Source organism: Danio aesculapii, chromosome 10 (genome assembly GCF_903798145.1).
Source record: "Danio aesculapii chromosome 10, fDanAes4.1, whole genome shotgun sequence".
NCBI lineage: Eukaryota > Metazoa > Chordata > Actinopteri > Cypriniformes > Danionidae > Danio > Danio aesculapii.
Window position 1 is genome coordinate 20,393,976 of NC_079444.1, and position 11,671 is coordinate 20,405,646.

General features: G+C 38.0%; 2 protein-coding genes across 2 annotated transcripts; one reads left to right on the plus strand and one right to left on the minus strand.

The window, feature by feature from the left end:
* Window positions 1-337: 337 nt before the first annotated feature.
* On the minus strand, window positions 338-3,572 carry LOC130235805 (phosphatidylinositol 4,5-bisphosphate 5-phosphatase A-like). Its single transcript, XM_056466305.1, has 2 exons — window positions 3,508-3,572; window positions 338-1,840 (listed from the first exon to the last, which is right to left on the minus strand). Exons 1-2 carry the CDS (start codon window positions 3,541-3,543, stop codon window positions 1,367-1,369), a joined length of 510 nt encoding a protein of 169 aa, XP_056322280.1. The 5' UTR covers window positions 3,544-3,572; the 3' UTR covers window positions 338-1,366.
* A 687-nt stretch (window positions 3,573-4,259) lies between these two features.
* LOC130235806 (prosaposin-like) lies at window positions 4,260-7,303 on the plus strand. The gene is made up of 6 exons (XM_056466306.1): window positions 4,260-4,439; window positions 5,774-5,913; window positions 6,006-6,086; window positions 6,698-6,808; window positions 6,941-7,002; window positions 7,208-7,303. Exons 1-5 carry the CDS (start codon window positions 4,349-4,351, stop codon window positions 6,974-6,976), a joined length of 459 nt encoding a protein of 152 aa, XP_056322281.1. The 5' UTR covers window positions 4,260-4,348; the 3' UTR covers window positions 6,977-7,002; window positions 7,208-7,303.
* Window positions 7,304-11,671: the final 4,368 nt, after the last annotated feature.

Consider the following 11,671-nt stretch of genomic DNA (forward strand, 5'->3'; position numbering starts at 1 on the left):
GCCATTATGCTGCGTTACACCAGACAGATAAAGCATCAAGTGCGAGTAATTTACATGTTAAGTTACTGCAAAGACGAGAATAGACATCCTGCGGAGTGTTTCGTGTGAATAAGGCAGCACGAATGATGCGATTCGTGCGAATGAAGTGGCGCGAGTTGAGTGAATCGCTTGAGTTGGAAAATCTGAACTTCAGCGGACATTCGCGCCACGTTAACCAATTAGGAAATTTCTCTTGTAGGGGCGTGATTATGACATAGCTGCTGTGTGGTGTCCTGGGGAAAAATTCTCTTGCTGACACCGGACAACAGTTCACCAAACTGGGCTTGACTCACCTCGATGCACCTGAAAGCCCCCATCATCCAGGTATAGATTCTGGAGAAGTTGATGAACTTCTGAAAGCATCTAGTGGACTTAGACATGGTGCCGAACATATCTACGCTGTTTTTCAGCCTTCCTAAAGCACATAAACACAGCAATTCTCTTAATAAAATTCTTGTTAGCCATTTAGCAACAAAGCTAGAATTACCGGACAGACAGAAGCCCTGCCTATGATGTGAATTCGCATCTATTGTAAAGTTAATTTAACTCGTGAAATAAGGCAAATTTGACGCGCGAATGAAGCGATTAAACTCAAAATGTTCACACGTTTTTTTATCGCATGAATAGTATGATTTATTTGCGCGTTCAGCTTCTGGTGTGAACACAGCATTAAGAAATTTAGAATTTTTTTGCAGGTTTTCTAGTTTAAATCAGACTTTGAATCCCACATTTTCAGTGTGGTTTCAGACTTTTGAACCACATTGGATGTGAACAAAATACTATCCCTAGTTTATTTAATGGCTTCCTAAATTCAAATAATTAAATACAACAAATCATGTTTGAAACAATCATACAACCAGGGTTATTAACTTTAAAACACCCCATAGTATCCCATTTGATCATCAGCTTTCACATAAGCACTGTTTTCCTTAATTCTACTTTTCTAGACATCAGCCATTAAACACTGGTCAACCACTAGTTACGGTAAAGGCTGAAATGACTGCTGACATCACTGTTTGTTTGAAGTCTACGGTTACAGAACAGTTTCACCTTGGGTTAGGTTGTCGTGCACTATAAGGCTGATGTGCACGGTCGAACTGTCACCATTTACAATCTATCATAAATAATGCAAATATAAAAACAAATAGACCATATTGGCAAAGCCACTGAGGAAGAGGAAGGGTTTGTGAAGCAATTAAGCACAACAAGGTATGAGACCCTGAACAACTGCAGGTCTGAAAAGCGACAGAAGAAACAGGCCACTTTGCTCAAGTAGTTGCATTGCGATATCTCCTAAAGTCTAGAAATGAATCACAGGGAAGGAAGGTCATAGAATCACATCACCTGGTTTTCCTATTTGAGCAGGTCTGGGCTCTCCTAAAATGGCTGCTACGAGAGCCTCTGGAGCACTGACGCCATTTCCAGGTGATCCTGGGCTCCTCGGACTAAGAGGACTGAGGGAGGGTGAGGTTAATGAGTCCGGAGAAACCAGACGCTCCTTCTTAGCATTGGTTGAAGGGCGTGGGGAGGAGGTCTTTTGGGGACCATCTCGGGGACGAGGACACAGGCTGAGAGACTGCAGGGACGGAAGAGGCGTGCTGGAGAGTGCTGTTACAGCGGGACTGCGGCTCCGCTGGCGCTTCTGGTGGTGGTGGCGTTTGCCGCTGTGGTTTCCAGGGCTGGGGCTGCGAGAGCTCGGGGCCAACAGGACCAGCGTACTGTCATCTTCAGAGCTCATATCCGAACTGTCAGAGCGTGAACGACAAGCTGGTGCTGGTGGAGTGGACATGGGCAATTGCACCTGTGGGAGAAATATTTAGAGACAAAAATATATGGACAAAGAATATTTACAAGTTAACAGTAAAAGTTCAGCAAAAGAAAGAAAACATTACAATTATGTTAATAAACCCATTTGACTTTACACAAATGAGACTTTTTAAAAGATTGGTTTCATGCTTTGGTCTCTGTTGTGACTTGGATTGAACCTTATCTGGTCTCGATATAGACCAGGGATGGGCAACTTTGGTCCTGGAGGGCCTTTAGGACCAAGGTTGCCCATCCCATGTCTAGACCTGGTCTAATTGAATTCATTCTGGTATTGCTCTAAAGTCAGAACGCTTTTCTTGCCTCTGTTTTAACTTGGACTTAATCCTCTTATGGTCTTGGTCTTGATTTGGACTCAACCATATTCTTCTTTTGTCCTTTGCTTGAGTTTGACTATCTTATAGCCTCATTCTACAATAGGGATGTCCAAGTTTGGAGAGCCACAGTCGAGCAGTGTTTTGCTCTAACCTTTATCAAACACACCTGAACAAGCTTATCAAGGCTTAATGGTTATTACAGTTACAGGCAGGGCAAATTTTATTAAGGTTTGATCAAAACTCTGTGGTACTGCTCTAGACTCAGATACAATCACCAGAGATTTCTGGTCTCTGTCTTGACTCGGACTCAAACCTGGTCTTGAGCTGGGCTCAGCCGTCTTCTAGTTTCCATTATTGTGGGAACTCAAGCTTCTGCCTGTCTTAACTCAGACTGTTTTCCTGACCTTCTTCTGGCCTTGAACTTGACTCAAACTCAAGCCTAGTGTGTGGATGTGTTGGTCTCAACACTCTTCTTTCTTAGTTTTAATTCAAACTTGATCATGTCCTTTCCTCAGTCTAGATTCTGAAAAATCCTTTGCTCTGTCTCTAGTTTGGTTTGGTTTGGTTGGACTTAACCCTCTCCTTGTTTTCATTTAGTCTCAATCTCAACCCTCTTCTTGCCTCTGTTTTGACTTAGACTCAACCCTCCTCAGTCTTAACTCAATCTCTCTTCTGGCCTTGGACCTGGCTCTGACAAAACCATCTTCTAGTCTCTGGCTTGATTTGGATTCAGACATTTTTTTTTCTTAGTCTTGCCTGAAACTTGACCCTCTTATAGTCTCTGTCTAGACTTGGATGAAACCTTTTCCAGGTCTCGATTTTGGTTTGATTCTTACCATCTTTGTGTTTCCATTTTGTCAAACTTGACCATCTTCTTATTTCTGTATAGACTCAAATGACCTGGTTCATAAAGCTTCAAACAACAGATCCATGGGTTTTTAACTACTTTTTAAATGCTTCAGTTGCCTTTCATTTAAACGTGTTATCTTCAAAACATCTCTGGAGTTAAAGTCCACAATAAAAATGATATATTGTATATTATTTCAATTGTGCATGCTTTCATTGTGTGGCATCTAAGCATCAAGTCTATACTACAAATGACAGAACTGACAGTCTTATGTTTGCAATTTGTGGATGTCCAGCCTCAAATACAAATCAAGGCTCCGATCAATACTTCAAATGTTGACAACGGCAATTCCAGAGCGCTCTGACCTAGTCATCATGCCCTTGAAATAACACGATCAGAGCTACTGAGCTGTTTGTGCAAACAAAATGAATATTTGCTTTAAGCTAAATCAGATTGTAGTTGAATTAGAGCACTGAAGACCTGAAATGGTTCTGTTACTCCTGCGATGCTGTTCATGTTGTTACTGTAATATCCCAAAATATATTCCCCCGGGTCTCTAGGCAGATCCTCCTCTAAACACCACCTGAAGGTCATGGAAAAAGAAACGTTAAGACAATGATAGTCAGCAGTGGCTGCTAGATAAATCTTCTTGTTAGTTTAACAGTGTTTCATATTTCAAGAAATTATGAAATCACATATAAAGTTGATCCTAAATTTGGGTAGAAATAGCCCTATAAAATTAATTTCATATGAAAACTGTAAAGCTTTTTCATTTAATTATGATTAACATGTAATTAAGTGTCTAAAAACATTATATTGAATAAGCACCTAAATGTAATATTTCAAAGTTCATTATGATCCTCATTATGATTTCAAAGATCATTATGATCCTAATACACTTTGTTAACTATAAAAGCATCAATACATTTTAAACCATAGTATGTTGTTGTTAGTGCAATCATAAATTTGTTTTTGACTCAGATCCAATGAAACAGCTGTAATTGTTCATTTTTCACAACAGAAATCAAAAGCATTGCATTGTGGGATCCACTCCACCATACTGTGCTTGGTTATACACTGCGCACTTGGAAATGCTGCAAATAATCTTAATATGTGATGAATGCAAACCTCAAAATTATGAATTTATTATGCTATTTTCAAGACACACTGAGTTGGAGTTCATATTAAATACAATTGTGAAATCCTTGTTTTATTTGCCCCCCTGTAGAACATCATAACTGTCCTGCTTGAGAGTTTATGCAAGGAGTTTCCTCCTCTGGTTCAGCCACAGTGCAATAAGTTGGTTGGAAAATACGTCCAGATGTTGGTTGACATGCTGCTAAACAACACCTCTCCTAACTTCATATGCACTCTGCTCCGTCTTTGTGAAATATCTGAGCGTCAGATCAACAGTAAGAGTTTGGACTTAATTTACCCCCAATTTTACCCCCAATTTGATACTTATTTAAAGTGTTAGTTCAATCAAAAATATAATAATTATGTTAACAACTTCTCACCATCTCACCCTCATGTTATTGGAAGAACAAATTAAGATATGATTTGGTTCCGACTTGTTCAAAATCTAGAGAAATACCGAAAAAAGCATCCTCAAAACAGACCATATGGCTTTAGTAGTTTGATATCGGAATATTATCTAGCTACGAGAATACTTTTCAAAAACAATACCTTTTTCAACAGTTTCTTGCTCTCTGTGTCAGTATAGGCAGAGCGTTAATGAGCTCCCTATACTGACACTGAGAGAAACATGACTTAAGTATTTTGTTTTGTATTATGTTACTGTGACCGACGTCCACCAAACAATTTCAGTTTTCCCAGAACATGACATCATTAAACGGTGATAGTGCAAAAAAGAGCATCAAATTTCCGGACGGTCTTTTATTATTTTGTGCCATAAAACGTTATAGGTCAGTCATGGTTAACAAAAACATGTAGCTGCAAACATAAATCATATGAACAATCACTATTCAGTTCACTTCACTGTTATGTGCCAAGTTAAAAAAATTTAAATTAAATGACTCACTCAGTCTAATCAAGCCCACAGTTACCTCTCTGTCATGTTTTCTGACTAACTTAAAATCGATTTGCTTCTGTCTCCCGCTATCCTGATCCATTCGCGCAGTTTCCTCTTCTCGAGATCTCTCTTTATCAGGCTCATTATCAGATTGACTCGTGGTTTTAAAAAATGAAAATATGCGTGACTGCCGCTTTGCCATTTTGAAAATACAAATATTATTTAAGTGGGCCACTATACCATTATTTATTTTTACTGCTCACTGTGCGTGAAACAATCACCAACCCATGAGAGTGATTGTAAACAAGAAAGCAGATTGGCTGAAAATATTGTTGAGGGCGTATAGTTAATGGTGACTTTTGCTTTAACTTGCGCATGGTGACTACCGTCATATGTGTGTGCGCACATACAATCCACACATGCAGCCTTCACTTGCACTCATTCAGATTCTCTCTCTCACTCACACACACACAAACACTTGTAGGTTCTCACCACGCACAAGTAATGCCAGATCCATTAAAATGAATACCGGAACGCAATTTTTCGGAACATGATCCGACTCAAATTAAGCACTGAATGGTCTGTTTTGAGGCTGACATGAGGGTGAATTAATAACATAATTAGGTGAACTAACAGAATTTGAATTTTGGATAAACGACCCCTTTAATTGGTTGGTATCTGTTTCTTAAACCCCATCTTTGTTTTAACCAGCAGTTCCTGCACTTTCTAACTGCGATTCCTGTCTTACACTGGCGGTTCTTACTCAAATGCATCTGGGCTCCAATGCCACTGAGCGCCAGGCTGCTTCTTTCCTGGACACTGTCTGCCAGATCAACCCCAGCGCCATGCCAAAGGTGAGCCATCAGTTTGTGCCTTTGAATTACTCACCTTTCAGTGTCCTTTATCTGTACGTTTATGCATTTCCATTTCTGCATTTCTTTTTAAGTGTGAGACTTACATTCAGCGTAATGGAAAACAGCTCAGTCTGTTTCTGAGCAAACAGCAGGGGGCGCTGGACACTTGCAAGGTACAAACTATATTTTTTACAGTTTATGTGCATCTCTGATTTCTTTTTTTATATATTACTGCCATTGTTATAAACAATTTATACAGCTAATTAAAAATCTAAATAACTTCTCTCTGTTTTTAATGATATTTCATGCATTATGGAAGACCGTCTGGGCTAAAATTCTTCAAACAAAATGGATTGTGTCAACATACACTGTTTGATAAAGCTTTAAGTATGACAGCCAATGATATTGCAGTATTTATGCATATGTGATGTAATTGTGAATTGGGATGTATTTAAACAAACATGAGACGTGCTGTCTATACTAATAAATTAAGCTTCATGAATAATGACATTTTTAAAGATCAGACATTGTCAACTTAAAAAAAAAAACATTCAATGTTTCCAAATAGACATCTGCTGTACTCGCTGTCAAACTGCGCACATTGAGCCATTCAAGTTCCACATGTTGCTGTAAAAGACTTTTGGCCCCGAATGCCTTCCATATAAATGAACATGAGGATTCTCTTTGGCATCAAGCGAAACTATACAAGATTGTAACGTTTTCAAAATTCACTATTAAATTGACTCTACAAAAAAAGTCTTTTTCTGCTTTCTGGACCTTCTAGAGTGCAAATTTGTGCCCTTCTGATGATAAGGATTCTGTGATTTCCGCTGACCCCTGTAGTCTCGGACCAAAATACAGCTGCAGAGACCTCCAGACTGCTGTCAAGTGTGAGGTAAGCACACTGAAAAGCACTGTACATGAATAATTATTCAAAAAAAACATAGCTTTCTGGTGATCTTTATCTTCTGTAATAATTTCATATTAATAATTTTATGTAATTCTACACATTATAAACCTTCTACAGGCAGTTTCCTTCTGCCAGAAGAATGTGTGGGCATGAATCTGTTTCAGCTGTGCTTACTAGAGGTAAATGTCTATGAAGTGTGATTTACTGAATAAGATTGTGAAAATGGGACATTACACTCCGGTTAAATAGTGCAAACTTTATCCACACAGAACACTCATAATCATAACTAGTGTATGTTTAGCATGCCTTATAGCAAATATGAACTTGAAGTCAACAAAACCCTTATTGATTTTTTTGAGCATTGAAACTTTTTTTCTCTTCCAGAAACAGAGTCTTTCCAGCGTGTGTGTTCTAACAGCATCTTTGCATTAATAATGTAACCCTTCTGAAAGGCTGATGGACTCATTGGACCAACTCTACCATCCCGCCCCCCCCTCCTTGCTGATTTTTTTTTTTTTTGTTATATATTTTCCGTGTTGAAAATAAGGGTCACAAGACATAGGCTTTGATAAGATCTTCAGCAAATAAGATACATAAAACATTCTGGGGCAATTGCTATTTTAACAAAAAGCAATACTGTTTCTTGAGCAACATCATTGATCTTGCGATACATTATCAGCTTTCAGTCGCTTGTGCAAGCTTTTAAGAAAGGTCTATTCAAAGATCATTTACAATAATATCTTGAATTTGAATAATAGTTTTGGGGGTGTGTAAACATTTGCAGAGATATTGTAAGTTTTTAATCGAACAAAATTATGTATATTGTAAAAGTATATTTACAATGGTGGTGCAGGAATGACGTCAAATATTTTTTGTCAACATATGGGAATTAATGTCGTGCTAAACATAACCCTATGATACTTTGTTTTGCTCAGCGCTAAGAAAGCATTTGATCACAGGAATGTTTGTACAGACTCTGCAATTTACCGTCACGGCGATATATAAAACCATAGGTCTCAAACTGGATTCCTGGAGGGCCGCAGTGCTGTTTTGCTCCAACCCTAATCAAACATAGCTGTTCCAACTAATCAAGGTGTTCAAAACTACTAAAAACTATTAAGCAGGTGTGAGTTGGAGCTGGTTGAAGCTAAATATGCAGTTGTGGGCCTCCGGGAATTGAGTTTGAGACCACTGTTAAAAAAAAACATTGCACTATTATCTTTATTTTATAAAAAGAGCAGCTGAGTGCATGTAGAAATCACATCATGACACTTTCCTAAAAAACATTGAATGCTTCTAGTCTTCAACCAGTCCTGTAATTGGCATCTCAAATTGGCAATAAACTACAGCCTAAAAATAAATGTTATGCATTTACCCCCACTTAACCAAAATCTGTCTTTTTTTGTTGAGCTGCTTTGAGTTATGATTATGCTGTAAACTGGAAGCCATTGCATTTTTCCCCTAATGTCAGTGACCAGAACTTCTTTATATCATTATTTTGTGTTCAACAAAACAAAAAGAAAGGTTCAGGCCCAATTTAAGGTGATTCAAATTTTCTTGCACAAGTTAATGACATTAGACATGGTCTAAATCTACAACTAAACTGTCTTTAATATTTGATCAGCTGTCCTTTAGGAACACCAGTATAACTGATCAATTTAACATTAGGGCATTTGGTGGCCACAGAATATCTCACTGATATACAACTCACTGGTTTTGCTTTTTAAAATGACTCGTCGTCTGAATATCTCATTTGGCATTATCAACGCATGTCTTTTTTTCATAAATTGCATTTACTTTGTTTGAATCAATAAACAACTGCTTTAAGCTGTGAATGGTAGGGTAGGGTGTTTGCTGTACAAATCACATGATTCTTGCTTCTGACCTACAGATCACTGATTTCCTCACCTGAACATTTCTCCTTCACATGACGGATGTGGAAAACATCTTTGTATTTTCTCCATTTTAAAAGTTAGTAAGTTTGCTGAATGATCACTATGTTGTGATTCAGACTTGGTATTGTTTGAGCTATGTGATTAAGCTTAAATTAGATCCTCGTCATTTCAGAGAACTCTAAACCATTGCAATTCCAGATATACAATACTACAAGGCTTTAAAAACAGTTCCCAATAATGTTTATTTGAATAACATTTCAGTGATCAAATGCATTTTGTACTAGGGCTGTGCGATTAATCAATCAAATCGGAATTTGAAACGTTGCAATTAGTTAAAAATCACAAGAGGCTGCAATATAAATATACATGTATATATGCAAACAAAAATAACGAATAACATCTGAGGTGAAGTGCTTCAAAACCAGTCCGCTATATGCTTCAGAAAATTAAACATGCTCAGGGGTGTAGCGGACATTTTAAAGTGGGGGGTGGGGGGCGGCTATATGAGATTACACGTTCATATAGTTATTAATCACCTGTTTCTAAATGGTCTGTCTCTAAAAGTGAGGGGGACAGATCACCCCTGTCCCCCCGGTTGCTACCCCTGAACATGCTAGACTTATGCTATGGTGTCGAAGGTATGCAGACACGGTATCGTTTTGTCGTGAACTATACACATTAAACGAGAGGAAACGATTGAATGTGGTTCACGACATCCATTTAGTGTCAAAATCGTGTGATCTCAGCGGAGCTTTATAACTAGCCAATTGAGTAAGCACACATTTCTGCCCAATCAGAATTGTGCAACTATGTCCACAATAAAAATAAATAAATAAATAAATTAAAAAAAAAACAAAACAGTAAAGCGCAGACAAGTGGCATAATGGCGTCTGCTGCTTCAGATGCATTAATTAAGAACTAATAGTCTAATTAATATAAAAGAAGCAGCAGCATTTATAATATGGGAATATTTTGGTTAAGTCACAGACACCGAACAAAAACACTTATTTTTAAGGGTGCTTTCACACTTAGTTCAAATGCCTGCACCGTACCCAAATTCCATTGTCCCCCTTTTCCACCTTCTCAATTGGTTTGTGTTCATGCTGCCATTTTTCCTTCTGAACCCCGGCAAAGAGCTTAGAATGACCAAAAGGCTACACTCACAAGAACATTCTCATACCGTTAACCCTCCTGGTTTTCCTGGGATTCTCCCGTATTTTACAGTTCTATCCCACTGTCATCCCGTAAAGGTATTTTCCCGTATTTTTAATCTTTCTGTGAAGAGCCAACCCTCCCTCTATGCAACCCATAGTGCTGAACCACCAGGGGTCACCCCTTGGTCTTAAATGTGAATCAGTTCTGTGGTTTCATTTCATTTAGGCATGAAAACACTTTGAAATCAAAACGGCGCGATTCATTTCCTTTTCATTACAGGTGCCGTTGCCCCTATGCAATCCTCAAAACAGTCAGTTCATGTAATGATGCATGACTGTCAGCTGATGCGCTCCATAGTGATCCATAGAAATCACTATTTCCCAAGTGGATTCTGTAACTTACATACGCAATTTGATGCTGAGCTCAAGTGGATACTGGGTTTTGGGTGCGTGTATGAACAGACATATACACGTCATCATCAATAATAATGATGACAATAATAATAATAATAATGGTGGTTAATTCCGCTGTGGCGACCCCAGATTAATAGAGGGACTAAGCTTAAAAGAAATGAATGAATAATGATAATAACATCTAGATCAATCTTGTTGGGTTTTCTTTTAAACACAACAAATTTTGTTTTAAATAAGCATAAACAGTTAGGAAAGCAATCACATGCTTTCATTATACACTGAAAAAAAAAGTGTTGCATGCAAAACGGTTGCAAACAATTTATTTGTGTTGAATTTAAACAAACAAATTTAGCAATGTTAACTTTGTTTGTTTAAATTCAGCCCAAATAAATTGTTTACAACCACTTAACGTAAAAAATTTTGTAAATCCAAGAAATCATCTTTGCATAATTTTTTCCAGTGTAGAGCTGTGCATTTTTAAAGTGACACCTCTGTTATGTATACAGAATGTTTAAATTATGATAATAAAGATGAATGAGAATTGATAACTTGATTAAATTTCTTTATAATAACTAATAATTTTAATGAGCTGAACTGTTTGCTAATTCATTTGCAGCTTTTTCTAACGTATAATTAATATATCCTTTGTAAATAATAATAAAAACGTATTACTGACCGTTTCAGCAGTTTATTTACAATGAAACCGCTCCAGATGAACATATTTAGCGTTTTGTAGTGGGGGGTGGGGGGTAATCCCTTATTTTCACATCCCAATGTTGACAGGTATGCATTTTACTGCAACAGCAGCGCCCAGCAACAACCCTGGATTCTGCCATTTTGGAGTGAAAGTGATCGGCTGGCCAATGGATCTTATTGCTGTCGCTATGGCAAGCAGGTGCTTTGTTTATTTATTTAAAAAGCGCATTAAAGCTGAGATACAACAATACAGCACTTACTAATCACAATCATCAGCACTTTTAATAGTTTATTTTACAGACTTATAATATGCTGTTCTATTGGAATGTTCATTCCAAAATGGCCGCCGCGCCATCTAGTGGCTGTTTCTCAAATCGCACTTGTGTCGCCTCTTGGTGATTCTATGCTCTTTGACCCCGGTACACTTGCGTCATCGAGCTGCTACGGCTGTTGCTAGGTGATGGTCACGAAAGCAAATCGCCAAAATGGAGACGCATACATATCGTGGCGCAAAGAAAATAAAAAAAAATACTATAAACTTTCAGAACATCACAAAGTGTCTGCAGAAGCTGTATTTGGAGGAGACAAGCAGACATTATCACGGTGTGTGCCCTGGCTCAGACCTGCTTGTCACCAAGGTACGTTACAGTACGTGACACACATAGGCATGGGAGGATAACAATTTAAGG

Bases quoted from the DNA above. Each gene is read 5' to 3' on its own strand.
- LOC130235805 (XM_056466305.1), bottom strand. From the start codon at position 3,543: ATGAACAGCATCGCAGGAGTAACAGAACCATTTCAG. The intron at 1,841-3,507 runs GTCTTCAGTGCT...TTTCTCCCACAG, and splicing joins GAGTAACAGAACCATTTCAG to GTGCAATTGCCCATGTCCAC.
- LOC130235806 (XM_056466306.1), top strand. From the start codon at position 4,349: ATGTTGGTTGACATGCTGCTAAACAACACCTCTCCTAACTTCATATGC. The intron at 4,440-5,773 runs GTAAGAGTTTGG...TTTAACCAGCAG, and splicing joins ATCTGAGCGTCAGATCAACA to TTCCTGCACTTTCTAACTGC. The intron at 6,809-6,940 runs GTAAGCACACTG...AACCTTCTACAG, and splicing joins AGACTGCTGTCAAGTGTGAG to GCAGTTTCCTTCTGCCAGAA.